This window comes from Hyla sarda, chromosome 1 (assembly GCF_029499605.1).
Source record: "Hyla sarda isolate aHylSar1 chromosome 1, aHylSar1.hap1, whole genome shotgun sequence".
Lineage (NCBI taxonomy): Eukaryota > Metazoa > Chordata > Amphibia > Anura > Hylidae > Hyla > Hyla sarda.
This window is the reverse complement of record NC_079189.1, coordinates 357,143,627-357,163,884: the sequence shown is the minus strand read 5'-3', so window position 1 is coordinate 357,163,884 and position 20,258 is coordinate 357,143,627. Positions and strand designations below refer to the sequence as shown.

Sequence of the window (20,258 nt, the reverse complement as noted above, 5' to 3'; positions counted from 1 at the left end):
CCTGAGTGATGTCAGTCCGCCCCTGGCTGCAGACATCATTGGATAACTATTAGGGTATAAAAAAAACTAACTGTACCTTTCCTCGGGCTGGTGGTATTTGCCGTATAAAATCTCTTATTTCTTAGCTATATGTTAAGGAAGCACAGCTGAGATGCTGAAGTGCCACAGCTTGGCACAAAACCTTGCTTACCCTCACTTTGCAGCACCTTCTCAATTGAACTTTAGAGTCAATCATGGAAGGACTAGAAAGTGAGAGAGAGCAAGGAGGTGTGCCAAGCTATCGCACTTCATTATCCTGGCTCTGCCTTTTGGTAAAGAGAAAAATAAGACTTTATAAGTTTGACAACCAACTGCAGCTCCAAGGAAGATACCAATTGCATTTATACCCTAAAAGCTATGCAGTAGTGTCTGCAGATCTTAAAAGGAAATCTGCCAGTAGTATCACCCGCACTAAACCTGTCACTCACATTGTCCAGATTCGCCCAGCCGTTCAGGGCCTCAATATTCATAACCCCCCTCCCTGCTCCTTCGCCCATGTTAGTGTATGGCGCATGCGTCGCTTACTGTGTACTCCTGGAAGCGGCGTTCCCCCAGCCGCTTCCGGGAGAACACAGTAAGCGGCGCATGAGCCGTACACTAACACGGGCTAAGGAGCAGGGGGGTTATGAATATTGATGAGCTGGGAGCGTCGACCCGGCGCAGATTACGTCAGTGTGCCCCAAGCTCGGATCGGAGCTCTGCCCATGCTCCAAGGCCCTCATTAGCATGAATAGAAAAACTGGATTTTCGGCAGAACAGCTGGGTGAATCTGGACAATGTGAGTACCGTTTTAATCAGCATCACACGCACTACAAGCCTGTGTGACAGGTTTAGTCGGGTGATACTACTGACAGATTTCCTTTAAAAGGCAAATACAGCTGACAGATTCCCTTAAGCATTTGGTATTAGTTTACCTAGAAACTACCTGGTACACAACACCCAATACTAAAAAAAGGTATCCTGTACTGCATAAAGTCACATGCATAAGCCCAAATACCATCTTCTTAGGTGGCTCTAGATAGGTTAAGTTACAGTCATGGCCGTAAATGTTGGCACCCCTGAAATTCTTCTAGAAAATGAAGTATTTCTGACAGAAAAGGATTGCAGAAACACATGTTTTGCTATACACATGTTTATTCCCTTTGTGTGTATTGGAACTGAACCAAAAAAGGGAGGGAAAAAAAGCAATTGGACATAATGTCACACCAAACTCCAAAAATAGGCTGGACAAAAGTATCGTCACCCTTAACTTAATATTTGGTTGCACACCCTTTGGAAAAAATAACTGAAATCAGTCGTTTCCTATAACCATCAATAAGCTTCTTACACCTCCCAGCTGGAATGTTGGACCACTCTTCCTTTGCAAACTGCTCCAGGTCTCTCTTATTGGAAGGGCGTCTTTTCCCAACAGCAATTTAAAGATCTCTCCACAGGTGCTCAATGGGATTGAGATCTTGACTCATTGCTGGCCACTTCAGAACTCTCCAGCGCTTTGTTGCCATCCATTTCTGGGTGTTTTTTGACGTATGTGAGGGGTCATTGTCCTGCTGGAAGACCCAAGCTCTGGGACGCAAACCCAGCTTTCTGACACTGGGCTGTACAATGCGACCCAAAATCTGTTGGTAATCCTCAGATTTCATGATGTCTTGCACACATTCAAGGCAACCAGTGCCAGAGGCAGCAAAACAACCCCAAAACATCATTGAACATCCACCATATTTCACTGTAGGTACTGTGTTCTTTTCTTTGTAGGCCTTATTCAGTTTTCGGCAAACAGTAGAACGATATGCTTTATCAAAAAGTTCTATCTTGGTCTCATCTGTCCACAAGACGTTTTCACAGAAGAAGTTTGGCTTACTCAATTTCATTTTCACAAAATGTACTCTTGCTTTTTTATGTCTCTGTGTCAGAAGTGGGGTCCTCCTGCGTCTCCTCCTATAGCGTTTCATTTAATTTAAATGTAGATGGATAGTTTGCGCTGACATTGATGCTCTCTGAGCCTGCAGGACAGCTTGAATATCTTTGGAACTTGTTTGGGGCTGCTTATCCACCATCCGGACTATCCTGCATTGATACCTTTCATAAATTTTTCTCTTCTGTCCATGCCCAGGGAGATTAGCTACAGTGCCATGGGTTGCAAACTTCTTGATAATATATATTCCATAAAAGAAAAAACTTCTTGATAATGTTGCGCACTGTGGACAAAGGCAAATCTAGATTTCTGGAGATGGACTTGTAACCTTGAGATTGTTTATATATGTTTCCACAATTTTGGTTCTCACATCCTCAGATAGTTCTCTTCTCCTCTTTCTGTTGTCCATGCTTAGTGTGGCACAAACAGACACACAATGCAAAGACTAAGTGAACGTCTCTCCTTTTTATCTGCTTACAGGTGTGATTTTTATATTGCTCACACCTGTTACTTGCCCCAGGTGAGTTTAAAGGAGCATGACATGTTTGAAACATTCTTATTTTTCCACAATTTTAAAAGGGTGCTAATAATTTTTTCCAGCCCTTTTTTGGAGTTTGGTGTGACATTATTTCCAAGTAGCTTTTTTTCCTCCCTTTTTTGGTTTAGTTCCAATTCACATGAAGGGAGTAAACGTGTATAGCAAAACATGCATTACTGCAATCCTTTTCTGTGAGAAATACTTCATTTTCTAGATAAATTTCAGCAGTGCGAACATTTACGGCCATGACTGTAACTTCTAAGAAATTATTTTCTACGCTGTTCAAGAAAATAAAGGGAACACTAAGACAACACATCCTAGATCTGAATGAATGTACTAATGGTATGAAATACTTTCGCCTTTACATAGTTGAATGTGCTGACAACAAAATCACACAAAAAATCATCAATGGAAATCAAATTTATCAACCCATGGAGGTCTGGATATGGAATCACACTCAAAATCAAAGTGGAAAACCACACTACAGGCTGATCCAACTTTGATGTAATGTCCTTAAAACAAGTCAAAATGAGGCTCAGTAGTGTGTGTGGCCTCCACGTGCCTGTATGACCTCCCTATAATGCATGGGCATGCTCCTGATGAGGTGGCGGATGGTCTCCTGAGGGATGTCCTCTCAGACCTGGATTAAAGCATCAGCCAACTCCTAGACAGTCTGTGGTGTTGGTGGATGGAGTGAGACATGATGTCCCAGATATGCTCAATCGGATTCAGGTCTGGGGAAAGGGCGGGCCAGTCCATAGCATCAATGCCTTCCTCTTGCAAGAACTGCTGACACACTCCAGCCACATGAGGTCTAGCATTGTCTTGCATTAGGAGGAACCCATGGCCAACCGCACCAGCAAATGGTCTCACAAGAGGTCTAAGGATCTCATCTCGGTACCTGATGGCAGTCAGGCGACCTCTGGCAAGCACATGGAGGTCTGTGCGGCCCCGCAAAGAAATGCCACACCACACCATTACTGACCCACAGCCAAACCGATCATGCTGGAGAATGTTGCAGGCAGCAGAATGTTCTCCACGGCGTCTCCAGACTCTGTCACGTCTGTCACATGTGCTCAGTGTGAACCTGCTTTCATCTGTGAAGAGCACAGGGTGCCAGTGGTGAATTTGCCAATTTTGGTGTTCTGCACAGTGTCCTGCACAGTGTTGAGCTGTAAGCACAAACCCCCACCTGTGGATGTTGGGCCCTCATACCACCCTCATGAAGTCTGTTGGTCACATGCACATTTGTGGCCTACTGGAGGTCATTTTGCAGGGCTCTGGCAGTGCTCCTCCTTGCACAAAGGTGCAGGTAGCAGTCCTGCTGCTGGGTTGTTGCCCTCCTACGGCCTCCTCCACGTCTCCTGATGTACTGGCCTGTCTCCTGGTAGCGCCTCCATGCTCTGGACACTACGCTGACAGACACCGCAAACCTTCTTGCCACAGCTCGCATTGATGTGCCATCCTGGATGAGCTGCACTACCTGAGCCACTTGTGTGAGTTGTAGACTCCGTCTCATGCTACCACTAGAGTGAAAGCACCCCCAGCATTAAAAAGGGTCCAAAACAGAAGTGGTCTGATGTCACCACCTGCAGAACCACTCCTTTATTCGGGGTGTCTTGCTAATTGCCTATAATTTCCAACTGTTGTCTGTTCCATTTGCATAACAGCATGTGAAATTGATTGTCAATCAGTGTTGCTTCCTGAGTGGACAGTGATTTCACAGAAGTGTGATCGACTTGGAGTTACATTGTGTTGTTTAAGTGTTCCCTTTATTTTTTTGAGCAGTGTATATATTCTATTTTTAGGAAGCCTGAATAACATTTTAGTTTGATCAAATAAAAAGGTAACTGGACATAAAATGCAATGATTATAGCACATTATTACCGGTTTTTCTGAAACGCTTTTAGTAGCTTTGGTTCCCATGGCAACAGCTCATTTAGCAGACGTGTCAAGGTGCTGTGCAGCTCTTTCACACCTTGTCTTCTGAAGTGCCACTTTCCCTAAAACATTAATACGTTAGACACTTGTTTTAAGAGTGAAACCATCTTATTTTTCTCATCAGAATATCATTCATTTTCAAGATTTGCACTCCGCATCTATTCTATTGCTATCTAAAAATATAAGTTGAATGAACTTAGGAAATGAGGGTTCCAGACTTATAACCTTACCGATTTCTTTTTATTGTTTTCCATACATTTCAGCTCTCCATCTATTTTCTTAATTAGTTCCCTGAGTTCATTAAGATTGGTGCAGACAAGCTGAAAATAAAATTAAAACATTTGCTTAACTGCAATTCATTTTACTGTATTTGCAATGGTTTACTATGAGCATAAAAAAAGCATTTTTAGCTTAACTGGATTACCATTATATTGGCCCTGGAGAATGCATGTTCTTCAGGCAGTGAAAAAAAACATTGACAATGCCTTCAAGTACCTGTCTGAATTACATTCTTGCTACAGTGCAGTGGATCATGTTAGCACTATATAAAAAAGGAGTACCACACTAATGCATGTAGAGAAGTCAGGCGACATCTAATGTTCAGTATCAAAACTACAACATTTACTATATAGAGATTCTTAGAGACTGATATACATGGGGGAGATTTATTACTGATTTAAAAAATGTAAAAATAGCAGTCCTACTAGGCTAGGAATAAAATTTAGAATAAGGCAGAATAAATAAATAAAGATAAATAAGAAATAAAGGAAGTGTCTGATAATAAGATATAAAATATAATTACATTTATTAAATAATACTGTGAGGTCTGGGGCAGGGCCCTTGCCGCAGACAGCTCAATAAAATAGAATGCTAAAAGTTAGTTATAAACATGACGTTAAAATAGTATTGCACTTAAACTGTGGGAAAATGGTGGAGGTTTATAGCCCAATGTATGTAATAGGATATGTCCAATGTATGTAATAGGATATGTCCAATGTATGTAATAGGATATGTCCAATGTATGTAATAGGATATGTCCAATGTATGTAATAGGATATGTCCAATGTATGTAATAGGATATGTCCAATGTATGTAATAGGATATGTCCAATGTATGTAATAGGATATGTCCAATGTATGTAATAGGATATGTCCAATGTATGTAATAGGATATGTCCAATGTATGTAATAGGATATGTCCAATGTATGTAATAGGATATGTCCAATGTATGTAATAGGATATGTCCAATGTATGTAATAGGATATGTCCAATAAACAGTTTTTGCAGTGCTGGAAGGCTCGCAGTTACGAGCCTCTTACCGACTCTGGCGAAAGCAGCTATATGCACATAGCAGTGCTTAAAGGGGTATTCCAGGAAAAAACTTTTTTTTATATTTCAACTGGCTCCAGAAAGTTAAACAGATTTGTAAATTATTTCTATTAAAAAATCTTAATCCTTTCAGTACTTATGAGCTTCTGAAGTTAAGGTTTTTCTTTTCTGTCTGAGTAATCTCTGATGACACGTGTCTCTGGAAACGCCCAGTTTAGAAGCTGAAAGGATTAAGATTTTTTAATAGAAGTAAACGATAATCCGGATTGATGCCTCTCAGCCCCGGCAGCACGGGGAAGGTGTAGGAGAGGTGAAGATGTCCGGTACAGATGGTTATTGCGTAGTCCACTGGAGCATATGGCAGCGCTGGAGGTCTTTGGTGTGGGATCCCTCTCTACCACGACGGCGCGGGGAGAAGCTGAGAGGGCAGTAAAAGACCAATAGTGGTTGAAAAATAATCCAAATAGTCCCAACTTCTTGTGCAAAGGCAGTCTTGGACCAGACGCGTTTCGGGGAGCAGCGTCCCCTTTTTCAATGGTGGATATGCAAAGACTGTGTGAACTGGGCTGGGGATATATATATATATATATATAATCAGTTTTTTGCAACGTCATTCAGGTAATATCCAAGAACTGGTCTTGGATCCTAACTGGGAAGTGTTAGGGCTAATTCAGCCTGATAAAGTAATTAGACACAAATAGAAAGGGAAAAAAATTATGAAGTTATTAGACACGAAAAGAAAGAAAAAAAATAATAAAGGAGAAAATGGAATACAAGCATAAGTAGAAGGAAGTGCAGGGTATAGGAGAGTACAAAGATAGGGATAGTTACTGTGAACTTGCGCTGTTGTACAGAAGTTATATAACTGTACAAAATGTGGATAGTGTATTGTTGCAATCCTGGTTTAGCTCTGCATAATATGTATTATGCAATGTTGCAAATCTAATATTCAAAGTGTACTGTAGGGTATATAGAATCTTTTATAGTAGATATAGTGGTTACAAGATGCAGGTGCAAGATGTGGGACCGAATGAAATGTGGAACTTATTGTGATAGAAAACAAGAATAAAAGTATAAATAAAAATACAGTGTAGATTGGTTTTGGTTGAATCAACCAAAATGAATGATAAAATAGAGGAGTAAGTAAGTATATGTCTATATTTTTTTATATTCTGATCTCATTAGGCAATTTATGCATCGATATACACAATGGCCCCAATTTACTAAAGTCCAACCCACTCTTTTTCTTGGTTATTGCGCCTAAATTTTAGTCGCATCGTCTGTGCGACTAATTCTGCGACAAAAATTTAGTCGCACAACCGACATTTTAGAGAATTCTCGGAGTGTTTTTTTTTCACTCTGAAATGGGCGTGGTTTATGCTAAAATGGGCCTTTTACCAACAAAAAACAAAAATTACTCGGAGTACCTAGAAAATCACTCGAGAAAAATTGTGAGTTTGCCTCACACAATAAACGACAGCCAAGAGGCCGAGTGAAATTCCCAAAAATGGCGTGATTTCTAACAAGGGACTGTTTGCCATTGTGTTTTGTGTGAAAGTAACTTGTTTTATAACCGGAAAACATTTTGTACAGTTAAACACTTTTATTAATAAAATATTGAATGCTTTTGTGATAGTTAATGTTTATATATATTTTTTTCTTTTTAACACATTTGCAATATTAGGTTTAAATCAATTTAACACCCAAGCTGATAAACAAGGATAATTGTTGTAAAAAATATAACACATGAAGGGGGAGATTTATCAAAACCTGTGTAGAGCAAGAGTGGTGCAGTTACCCATAGCAACCAGTCAGATCGCTTCTTTCATTTTTAAAGAGGCCTGTGAAAAATTAAAGAAGCAAACTGATTGGTTGCTATGGGCAACTGCACCACTCTTCCTCTACACAGGTTTTGATAAATCTCCCCCAAATACTTTTGATTCATGAAAACATTTTTAAACAAACAAGTCTAAACCATTTTGACTCACACAACTAATTTCTTTAGCTCGGAGTTTGTGCGACACAATTGACTAGTGCGACACAAAAAAACGTGCGACACAAAAATAACCGACAAGTGCGACAGATTAGTAAATAAGCCAGGAAAAATAATGGAGTGATATAGAAAACACTCCACAATAAACACTCCACTTTTAGTAAATGAGGGCCAATCTGTTTATACACTCAATAAATTCCACATATTTTCCGCCTTCAAGGCATTATAACTTAAACCCCATACTAGAACATATACACCTACTTTTATTCTATTTTATTTTCATTTCTATTTTCATTACATTACATATTCAATCTTTATTTTTACTTTTATATTTATTTTCATTATTATTATTATTTTTTCTTCTTTTCTTCTTAGTTTATTTTATTTAACTTTTTCTAATATCTACCGTATATACTCCAGTATAAGCCAAGTTTTTCAGCACAATTTTTCGTGCTGAAAATGCCCCCCTCGGCTTATACTTGAGTGGAAAAAAAAATACCATTGGGGGTGTTGGCCGGGCCATCCATCTTCGCTGCAGGGACCATCCAACTAGTGACTCTGCATTGCCGCTGAAGCACAGGGACGTCTGTGCGCAGCAGACGTCCGTGACGTCAGGGGTGTCCCTGCGCATGGACGTCCCAGCGCAGCAGCGTCAATGCAGTGTCACTAGTCTGGGGCCGGCCCAGAGTGGAGAAGAGGGCCTCCCGGTGAAGAAGGACGGTCCAGACCGGCTCACCCTCCCCACCGGAATGCGGACAGTCCCTGCAGCTACTAAGCAACAGGACCGAGAGAACTGGGTAGGTGAGTAGACAATGAGGGATATATGATGACGGAGGGGGTGGTCTGGATGATGACAGGGGGGATATAGACTGGGGGTGATGATGACGGGGGGGGGTTTGACAGGGGGTAATGATGACAGGGGGGGGTCTGGATGATGACAGGGGAGGATGATGTATTTTCCACCCTAGGCTAATACTCGAGTCAATAAGTTTTCCCTGGTTTTGGGGGTGAAAGTAGGGGCCTCGGCCTATATTCGGGTCGGCTAATACTCGAGTATATACAGTATTTTATTTTATAATAGTTTTTATTTAATTATCTATTACCTAATCTTTATCCCTATTTCTACATCACCATCTGCTTTCTTTCATTGTCATGTTCACTATACACCAATTTTTACACATACACCTACATATTTTTTACACATACATATTACATACACATACATATTACACCACCACACTGTATTTTTACTTTTATTCTTTTTTTCTATCACAATAAGTTCCACATTTCATTTGGTCCCACATCTTGCACCTATCCACTATATCTACTATAAAAAATTCTATATACCCTACAGTACACTTTGAATATCAGATTTTTAACATTGCATAATACATATTATGCAGAGCTAAACCAGGATTGCAACAATACACTATCTACATTTTGTACAGTTATATAACTTCTGTACAACAGCGCAAGTTCACAGTAACTATCCCTATCTTTGTACTCTCCTATACCCTGCACTTCCTTCTACTTATGCTTGTATTCCATTTTCTCCTTTATTTATGTATTTTTCTTTCTATTTGTGTCTAATAACTTCATAATTTTTTTTTCCTTTCTATTTGTGTATAATAACTTTATCAGGCTGAATTAGCCCTAACACTTCCCAGTTAGGATCCAAGACCAGTTCTTGGATCTTACCTGAATGACGTTGCAAAAAACTGATTATATATATATATTTATATATATCCCCAGCCCAGTTCACACAGTCTTTGCATATCCACCATTGAAAAAGGGGATGCTGCTCCCCGTAACGCACCTGGTCCAAGACTGCCTTTGCACAAGAAGTTGGGACTATTTGGATTATTTGTCCACCACTATTGGTCTTTTACTGCCCTCTCATTTTCTCCCCGCGCCGTCGGGGTAGAGAGGGATCCCACACCAAAGACCTCCAGCGCTGCCATACGCTCCAGCAGACTACGCAATAACCATCTGTACCCGACATCTTCACCTCTCCTACACCTTCCCCGTGCTTCCGGGGCGGAGAGGCATCAATCCGGATTATCGTTAAGCACTGCTATGTGCATATAACTGCTTTCGCCAGAGCCGGTAAGAGGCACAAAGTGCCTGACTTTGATCTATTTTCCCTCTTGTACTTTGTCCCTGTGCCGTCGGGGTATAGAGGATAGATCTTTAGCGCTATTGCGCATACAAGTATACTCAGTGGGCTCGTAACTGCGAGCCTCCAGCGCTGCAAAAACTGTTTATTGGACATATCCTATTACACACATTGGACATATCCTATTACATACATTGGACATATCCTATTACATACATTGGACTATAAACCTCCACCATTGTCCAACAGTTTAAGTGCAATACTATTTTAACGTCATGTTTTAAATGTTTATAACTAGCTTTTACCATTCTAATTTATTGAGCTGTCTGCGGCAAGGGCCCTGCCCCAGACCTCACAGTATTATTCAATAAATGTAATTATATTTTATATCTTATTATCAGACACTTCCTTTATTTCTTATTTATCTTTATTTATTTATTCTGCCTTATTCTAAATTTTATTCCTAGCCTAGTAGGACTGCTATTTTTTTTTTTTAAATCAGTATCTATTTGGCACATGGGTATGTGCAACGCAGTATCCTCGGTTTAGGTCTCTTATATTTTACGTAGAGCTCCCACACTTGAGTACATGAGATTTATTACTGTTGTCTTTGGAAAGTGAGCAGCACATTTATCAAATTATCAAGGTGGGTGGATACATTTGGCACACAAAAAACAATAAATTACTTCAAAACACTATTTTGTATGATTCCTCCTCTCCTCTGACTTTTCTGCACAAAAAGTCGCAATTGCGACATTTTGTAAAACTTCTGAAAGTGTTCTCCACGGGCAGTTTTGTAAGCCAGGTTTGACTTGTGACATTTTGGAAGGGTTTGCGACTTTTTTTAATGCCTACGTGTGACATTTGCACTTCATAAGTTCACAACCACTGCAAAGTGAAAACTTAAAGTTGCTTAGGTAAGGCTGTTTGCTACTTTTTGCGTACCCACAAAAGTCGCAAAGAAAGTGCTTAGGTGCACGTGTGACATTTTTTGCGCTTAAAGCTTTAAAAAAAAAAAAAAAAAAAAAAGCTCTAAATGCAATGATAAATCTTCCCTATAGTGATTCCTAGGGAGTGGTATAAACAGTCATATACATAGTAATCCCTAGGGACTGGTATAAACAGACCAGATTGTTCATTGTTTTCTAAATAGTCTTCATTAAAACCTTCCAAATAGGATAAATCCCTCATAAGGACTGACTGACTTTTTGGTCTCTAAGGCTTCTTTCACACTACAAAATCCTCCGTTTTTAAACATCCGTAGGAAGATCCGTGTGAAAATCAGCTGAAAACGGCAGTAACAAAATTCTATATGTCTGTTAGAAAATCCCATTATAGTCTATGGGATTTTCTAATATCCGTATGAATCCGTTATAGTCAGTTATTGATAACGGACGTTAGTTTGTTACGGAAGATAGTTTCGGAAGAAATAGTTCATGAACTGAGGATTTTGTAGTGTGAAAGTAGCCTTAGTGTTAGAGATAGTAACAGAGTGTAGAAAGGAGTTACACACCAGCCAGGAATGAGGAAAGAAAGGAGAGAATCCTTGAAGGGCAACCCACACAGGCTAGAGATAGAGAGCAAAGCAGATGCAAGGCAGTTTTCAGGGAAGCATCTTTTGGGGGTGTATACAAGTGTAAGAAAAACAGATCTCACACAACACACTCTAGAAGAGGATTGAAGTAAAACAATTTTATGGAAGCAGGGCGTACATGTATGCCCTGTGCTCGCTCCCCTTCTATAATGCGCGTTTAGGAGCTGAGCACGCTTAATACTTGTGTCTAATGCCGGACGTTCGTGATCGTGGTGATGCCTGGCAAGAACCCCTTATGAACTTCGATTGCGGCATTTAAAAAAAATAAATAAATAAAAACACACTCCTGACAGGTCAGCACAGCTGATCAGGACCATCACGGAGAAATCACGATGTTCTGATCAGCTGAGAGGACAGCGGGAGGGCCCTTACCTGCCTCTTCACCGTCCGACCTGCGCTCTGATGCTCCAGTCAACCATGGCAGGCTGGAGCAATGAAGCATTGTTCAGGGTACGCAATCTAATGATTGCATGTAATAGTGCCCTATGGTGACAAAAAAATTGTGTAACAAAATAAAAATAAAAAACAGAAAAAAAATAAACACCTTTATAAATGTGATTTAACCCCTTCCTTAAAGGAGTAGTCCAGTGGTGACTCAGTGGTTTACAACTTATCCCCTTAAGGATAGGGGATAAGTTGCAGATCGCGGGGGTCCGACCCCTGGGGCCCCCCGCGATCTCCTGTACGGAGCCCTGACAGCCCGCGGGAAGGGGGCGTGTCGACCTCCGCACGAAGCGGCGGCTGACACGCCCCCTCAATACAACTCTATGGCAGAGCCGAAGCGCTGCCTTCGGCAATCTCCGGCTCTGCCATTGAGATGTATTGAGGGGGCGTGTCGGCCGCCGCCTCGTGCGGGGGTCGACACCCGCTATCTCGGCGGAGAGCCGGGGCCCCGTACAGAGAGATCGCGGGGGGCCCCAGCGGTCGGACCCCCCGCGATCTCAAACTTATCCCCTATCCTTAGGATAGGGGATAAGTTTTTCACCACTGGACTACCCCTTTAATACAAGTTTGAATCACCCCCCTTTTCCCACTTACATTTTTTTAAATATATATATATATATATATATATATATATATATATATATATACACACACACACATATATATATATATCCACAAAAAAGCAGAAGCGGCACTCCAAAGTCACATCAAATAGTGGTTTATTCACTCATCTGTGAAAGCGACGTTTCGGCTTATCAATAAAGCATGCTTGAGAAAGGCTTTATTGATAAGCCGAAACGTCGCTTTCACAGATGAGTGAATAAACCACTATTTGATGTGACTTTGGAGTGGCGCTTCTGCTTTTTTGTGGATATTTCATTGGGGGTCGGTCTGCCCCTGAAGCTGAGCACCCAGACGGATCTGGAATCCTGCATCACGGTGCTTCTTCCTTCTTCTTTTATATATATATATATATATATATATACACCCACAGTAACCCCCCGACCTACGATGGCCCCGACATATGATAAAATCGACATACGATGGCCTCTCAGAGGCCATCGCATGTCGATGTCAGCATCGACATACGATGCTTTTATATGTTGGGGCCATCGCATTAACTGCTATCCGACAGTGCAAAATGCTTAAGCTGCTGTCGGATAGCAGTTTAAGCATCCCTGGCAGGTTCGCTTACCTACTCCCGATGCTGTCCCAGGGGCTCCCGATGCTGTCCCACTGCTCCTGTGTCTTCTTCGCGATCCTCCGGTGTCTTGCGCATCTTCTCCAGGGTCCGGGCCTTGCTTTCCGGTGTCGTTATTACGTCACTACGCACGCCGGCGCAGCAGCGTAATAACGTCACCAGAAAGCGATGCCCGGACCCTGCAGAAGATGCGCAAGACACCGGAGGATCGCGAAGAAGACACAGGAGCAGTGGGACAGCATCGGGAGCCCCTGGGACAGCATCGGGAGCGGTGAGGACCTGGTCCGGAGCAACGGGGACAGGTGAGTACAGCTTCCTATACTTTACATTGCACGGATCCCTCAACATACGATGGATTCGACAAACAATGGGTCGTTTGGAACGAATTACCATCGTATGTTGAGGGACCACTGTATATATATATATATATATATATATATATATATATATACACACACACACACAAAAATAAACAAACGTATGTAGTATAAAAATGTAGTTAAACCGCACAGACAATAGCGTATACGTAAAAAAATTACCAGAATACCAGAAGTCCAGAATTTGCATATTTTTGGTCACCTTGTATACCCTAAAAAATATGTATAAAAAGCGATCAAAAGGTCCTATAAAAAAAAAAAAATACCGATAAAAACTAAAGATCAAGACGCAAAAAATGAACTGTTACGCATTCCTGTATGTGGAAAAAAAAAAAGTTATAGGGGTCAGAAGAGGACAATTTTAACCACCGGTACGCCCGTGGGAATTTCGGTACCTGCCGCACCGGGCGGGGACCGGACCGGGATGACTGCTGATATCTATCAGCAGGCACCCGTGCAAACTGTCAATTCAGACTGTCAATCTGCGGCGATTCTGGGTCATACGGGTCTCCGGTGACCCGGAAAATAAGGGGGATTGGGGCTGTCCAAGACACCCACGATCACCCTGAAGGGATAGGAGTGAGGTGGCAGGGTTGCTACCCCTCCTATCCCTGCTATTGGTTGGTCAGAAGCGACCAACCAAGAGCAGATCGGGGGCAGGGGTGTTAAAGTTCGGTTCCCCAGTTCTGCCCACCCACGGTAATCCGGGCAGAAAGTCGGAACTGTCCTGTGACCACAGCAGCGGTGGAGGTCCACTTACTGGCGGTGAATTGTTGCCTAGCAACATCTGGAGGGCTACAGTTTGGCAACCACTATAAAGTGGTATCTAAACTGTAGCCCTCCAGATGTTGCAAAACTACAACTCCCAGCATGCCCAGACAGCCATTTGCTGTTTGGGCATGCTTGGATTTGTAGTTTTGCAACAACTGGAGGGCTACAGTTTGGAGATCACTTTGCAGTGGTCTCTAAACTGTGGCCCTCTAGATCTTGCAAAACTAAAACTCCCAGCATGCCCACACAGCAGTTTGCTGTCTGGGCATGATGGGATTTGTAGTTTTGCAACATTTGGAAGGCCACAGTTTAGATATCACTGTGAGGTGGTTTCTAAACCGTGGTCCTCTAAATCTTGCAAAACTACAACTCCTAGCATGCACGAACAGCAAACTGCTGTCTTTTCATGCTGGGAGTTGTAGTTGCGTACCTCCAGCTGTTGTATAACTACATTTCCCAGCGTGCCCTTCGGCGATCAGTACATGCTAGGAGTTGTAGTTTTGCAACAGCTGGAGGCACACTGGTTGGAAAATACTGAGTTAGGTAAAAGAACCTAACTGAAGGTTTTCCAACCAGTGTGTCTCCAGCTGTTGCAAAAATACAACTCCCAGCATGCACCGTCTGTCAGTGCATGTCAGGAGTTATAGTTTTGCAACATCTGGAGGTTCCCCCCCCCCCCCCATGTGAATGTACAGGGTGCATTCACACGGTTGGGTTTACAGTGAGTTTCCTGCTTCAAGTTTGAACTGCGGAAAATTTCCCGCCGCAGCGCAACCTCACCGTAAACCCCCGCCTGTGTGAATGTACCCTGAAAACACTACACTACATTACACTAAAACATAATAAAGGGTAAAACACTACATATACACCCCCTTACACTGTCCCCCCAATAAAAATGAAAAAAGTATCGTACGGCAGTGTTTCCAAAACTGAGCCTCCAACTGTTGCAAAACAACAGCCACTGACTGTCCAGGCATGCTGGGAGTTTAGCAACAGCTGGAGGCACCCTGTATGGGAATCACTGGCGCAGAATACCCCTATGCAATCGCTAATTTAGTCCTCAAATGCGCATAGTGCTCTCTATCTTCGGAGCCCTGTCGTATTTCAAAGAAACAAGGGCAACATATGGGGTATTTCTGTACTCGGGAGCAATTGCGTTACACATTTTGGGGGGCTTTTTTTTCCTTTTACCCCTTATGAAAAGGAAAAGTTGTGGTCTACACCAGCATGTTAGTGTAAAAAAATAAAAATTTGTACCCTAACATGCTGGTGTTGCCCCCTACTTTTTATTTTCACAAGAGGTAAACGGAAAAAAAAAGACCCCCAAAATTTGTAATGCAATTTCTCCTGAGTACGAAAATACCACATATGTGGATGTAAAGTGCTCGTGCTCTGTGGACGCACAACAAGGCTTAGGAGTGAGAGCGCACTATGTACATTTGAAGCCTAAATTGGTGATTTGCACAGGGATGGCTTATTTTACAGCGGTTCTGACATAAACAAAAAAATACATACCCACATGTGACCCCATTTTGGAAACTAAACTCCTCATGGAACATAACAAGGGGTATAGTGAGCCTTAATACCCCACAGGTGTTTGACGAATTTTCGTTAAAGTTGGATGGGAAAATGGAAAAAAAAATTTAACTAAAATGCTGGTGTGAGCTAAATTTGTCATTTTCACAAGGGGAAATAGGGGGGGGGGGGAGGGAAAGCCCCTCAAAATTTGTAACCCATTTCTTCTGAGTAAGAACATACCCCATATGTGAATGTAAAGTGCTCTGCGGGCGAACTACAACGCTCAGAAGAGAGGGAGCTCCATTAGGCTTTTGGAGAGAAAATTTATCCGGAATTGAAGGCCACGTGTGTTTACAAAGCCCCCATAGTGCCAGAACAATGGACCCCCCACAAATGACCCCATTTTGGAAACTACACCCCTCATGTAATGTAATAAGGGATGTAGTGATCATTTATGCCCCACAGGTGTCTGACAGATTTTTTGGAACAGTGGTCCTTGAAAAATGAAATTTTTCATTTGCTCAGCCCACTGTTCCAAAGATCTGTCAAACGCCAGTGGGGTGTAAATGCTCACTGCACCCCTTATTAAATTCTGTGAGGGGTGTAAATTCCAAGATGGGGTCACATGTGGGGGGGGGGGGTCCACTGTTCTGGCACCACGGGGGGCTTTGTAAACGCACATGGCCCCCGACTTCTATTCCAACCAAATTCTCTCTCCAAAAGCTAAATGTGACACCTTCTCTTCTGAGCATTGAAGTGCACCCGCAGTGCACTTGACGTCCACACATGGGGTACTTCCATACTCAGAAGAGATAGGGTTACAAATTTTGGGGGACATTTTCTCCTATTACCCCTTGTAAAAATGTAAAATATGGGGAAAAAAACAGCATTTTAGTAAAAAAATAAATAAATAATAATAATAATAATTAATTTACACGACCAACTTTAACGAAAAGTCGAAAAACACCTGTGGGGTGTTAAGGCTCACTGTACCCCTTGTTACGTGTCTTGAGGGTTGTTGTTTCCAAAATAGTATGCCAAAATCCCAAATCCCATTGTCGCTCCTTCCCTTCTGAGCCCTTCCCTCTAGTGCACCCACATAGAACTTGACATACACATATGAGGTATTTCCTTACTCGAGAGAAATTGGGTTCCAAATTTTAGGGTGATTTCTCTCCTTTTACCCCTTGTAAAAATTCAAAAACTGGGTCTACAAGAACATTCGAGTGTAAAAAAAAATGAAGATTTAGAATTTTTGCACTTTGCTGCTATTCCTGTGAAACACCTAAAGGGTCTTACTAAATGTCATTTTGAATACTTTGATGGGTGCAGTTTTTATAATGGGGTCATTTATGGGGTATTTCTAATATGAAGGCCCCTCAAATCCACTTCAAAACTGAACTGGTCCCTGAAAAATTCCGATTTTGAAAATGTTGTGAAAAATTGGAGATTGCTGCTGAACTTTGAAGCCCTATGATGTCTTCCAAAAGTGAAAACATGTCAACTTTATGATGCAAACATAAAGTAGACATATTGTATATGTGAATCGATCTATAATTTATTTGGGATGTCCATTTTCCTTATAAGCAGAGAGTTTCAAAGTAAAAAAAAAAAATGAATTTTTCATCAAATTTGGAAATTTTTCACCAAGAAATTAGAATAAAGTAGAATAAATCATGAAAAAACTGTCTCTGAATCAGAATGAAAAGTAAAAGCGTCCCAGAGTTATTAATGCTTAAAGTGACAGTGGTCTAATGTGCAAAAAATGCCCGGGTCCTTAAGGTGAAAATGGGCTGGGTTCTTAAGGGGTTAAACATACAAATTTTCATACAAAAATGTAAATTTTTTTTTTTTTAAAGAAGTAAAACAAAATCAAACCTATATAATTTGGGTTTAATTTTAATCTAATGGATGTACAGAATAGATAAAAGGTATAATTTTTACCGAAAAAAGTGCACTGCATAGGAGCAAAAGCCCCCAAAAGTTACAAAATGGCTTTTTTTTTTATTAAAAATTTTGCCCCACAAATATATATTTTTTGTTTCGTCGTAGATTTTGTGGTGAAATTATTAACTTTATTACAAAGTAAAATTGGTGGCGCAAAAAACAAGCCCTCATATGGGTCTATAAGTTGAAAATATAAAAAATTATGATTTTTAGAAGTGCAAAAATGAAAAAAAAAAAAACCTTAGCCCTTGAGGGGTTAATTAAGATCTAGGGCTTTTTTAATGGGTACAACGCGAGAAAACTAAATTTTAAAAATGTATTCAAAGCCTTTAACCCCTTTAAGGACGGACCAATTTTTTACCCTAATGACCAGGCTCTTTTTGTATTTATTTTTTTTATTTGACATGTGTCTCTTTAAATGGTAATAACTTTAGAACTCTTTTTCTGAGCGGAGCGATTCTGAAATAGTTTTTTCGTGACATGTTGTGCTGTATAAAAGTGGTGCATTTTTGTTGACACATGCATTTTTTTGTGAAAAACTGGAAAATTTCTGGTGTTTAAATTTTTTTTTTATGGTGTTCACTGTGGGTCGGTACGATTATGGCGATCTTTATATACCTTTTTATGTTCTTTTTCATTTTCTGAGCAAAATAATTTGTTTCCCCTTTTTTGTGTTATCATTTTCTGACAGCCGTAACTTTTTTATTTTTCCTCTGACGCCATTGAGTGATGGCTTATTTTTTGCCGGACAAGCCATACTTTTTATTGGTATCATTTTTGCGATACATGTATAAAAAACAAACAAAAAGTCCCATCAAAACAAAAATGGTATAGATAAAAACTTTAGATAATGGCGCAAAAATGAGCCCTCTCACATTCCCATACATAGGAAAATAAAAAAAGTTATAGGGGTCAGAAGAGGAAGTTTTGACCTACTAATTTTTGTGCATAAAGTTATGATTGTTTAACAGAAGTAAAACAAAATCAAACCTACAGGACCTACAGAATTAGGATAAGATGCAATTTTTTCAATTAGCCCCACAAATATATATATTTTTTTGTTTCGCCGTAGATTTTGTGGTGAAATAATTGATGTGATTACACAGTAAAATTGGTGGTGCAAAAAACAAGCCCCCATATGGGTCAGGAGGTGTAAAATTTAAAGCGTTATGATTTTTTGAAGATGAGAAGGAAAAAAAACTAAGTGCAAAAATTTTAAAACCTGTGATCCTTATGGGGTTAAAGGGTACCTCTCATCAAATAAACTTTTGATATATTTTAGATTAATGAATGTTGAATAACTTTCCAATAGCATGTTAATGAAAAATATGCTTCTTTCTATTGTATTTTTCCCGATCAGTCCTGTCAGCAAGCATTTCTGACTCATGCTGGAGTCCTAAACACTCAGAGCTGCCAGCCTGCTTTGTTCACAGCCAAACAGGCTGTGAACAAAGCAGGCTGGCAGCTCTGAGTGTTCTCCTTCGTGAACAAAGCAGACTGGCAGCTCGTAGTGTTTAGGACTCCAGCATGAGTCTGAAATGCTTGCTGCCAGGACTGGTAGGGAGACCCCTAGTGGTCATTTCTTCAAAGTTGAAAATTAAATAGAAAGAAGCATATTTTTTAATAACATGCAATTGTAAAGTTATTCTGCATACATTAATCTATAATATATCAAAAGTTTTTTTGATGAGAGGTACCCTTTAAACATGAAATCTTGCTGTTTTCATTCTGCCTTCTAATAATAGGCTGACACCTTGTCTACTGAGAAAACATTTTGGTATTCTCTTTTTCAAAAATGATTACAGTGAAAGGTGACACCAGTATATAGATAACAGAGGATCACAACATTATCTAAGGGCCTATTCCGCAAGTGGAAATTCAGAAGTGTGAATAGGAATGCAGAATCCCATAGAAGTCTATAGGCTTTAATTTGAGGCGGAATTCCGCAAGCGTAAATTCTGCCATGTGAATAGACCCTTAGATGATGGTCACAAGCTCAACTCCTGACCACTGCAAGTCACAGCACATATGCCTAAAAAAACTCCTACACATAATAAGTGTCAGGTCCAGACTATTGTTTCTAATAGTCCATGAGGCTGCTGTAAAGCATCTCCCTCAAACAATATGGCTGTCCCCATAATAGTGTACATTTCTTTACAATCAAAAAAAAGTTACCAAAAAATATTTAGCTGACACATTCCTAATTTCTAACGTTTTTCTATTCAACTATGGAAAAATAATTTAGGGGGAGATTTATCAAAACCTATGCAGAGGAAAAGTTGACCAGTTACCCACATAAACCAATCAGAATGCTCCTTTCATTGTTCAGAGGCAATTGATTGGTTACTGTGGGCAACTGGTAAACTTGTCTTCTTTCTGCAAAGGTTTTGCTTGCATATTTTGTGCAGATTTTGCTATCAAAGGGGTATTCCAGGTAAAAAACTTTTTTTTTTTAGATCAACTGGCTCCAGAAAGTTAAACAGATTTGTAAATGACTTTTATTAAAAAATCTTAATCCTTCCAATAATTATCAGCTGC

The 20,258-nt window shown here is 40.6% G+C and overlaps 1 protein-coding gene across 3 annotated transcripts in view; it reads right to left on the bottom strand.

Annotated features, from left to right (window-relative positions):
* Window positions 1-20,258, bottom strand: part of KIAA2026 (KIAA2026 ortholog) — a 241,774-nt gene that overhangs the window by 21,403 nt on the left and 200,113 nt on the right. For all 3 annotated transcript variants that reach the window (XM_056521941.1, XM_056521932.1, XM_056521923.1), the window contains exons 5-6: window positions 4,661-4,750; window positions 4,377-4,492 (exon numbers count right to left, since the gene is read on the bottom strand). In XM_056521941.1, the coding sequence (XP_056377916.1) occupies window positions 4,377-4,492; window positions 4,661-4,750 (206 nt within the window). The remainder of the gene's footprint in view (window positions 1-4,376; window positions 4,493-4,660; window positions 4,751-20,258) is intronic.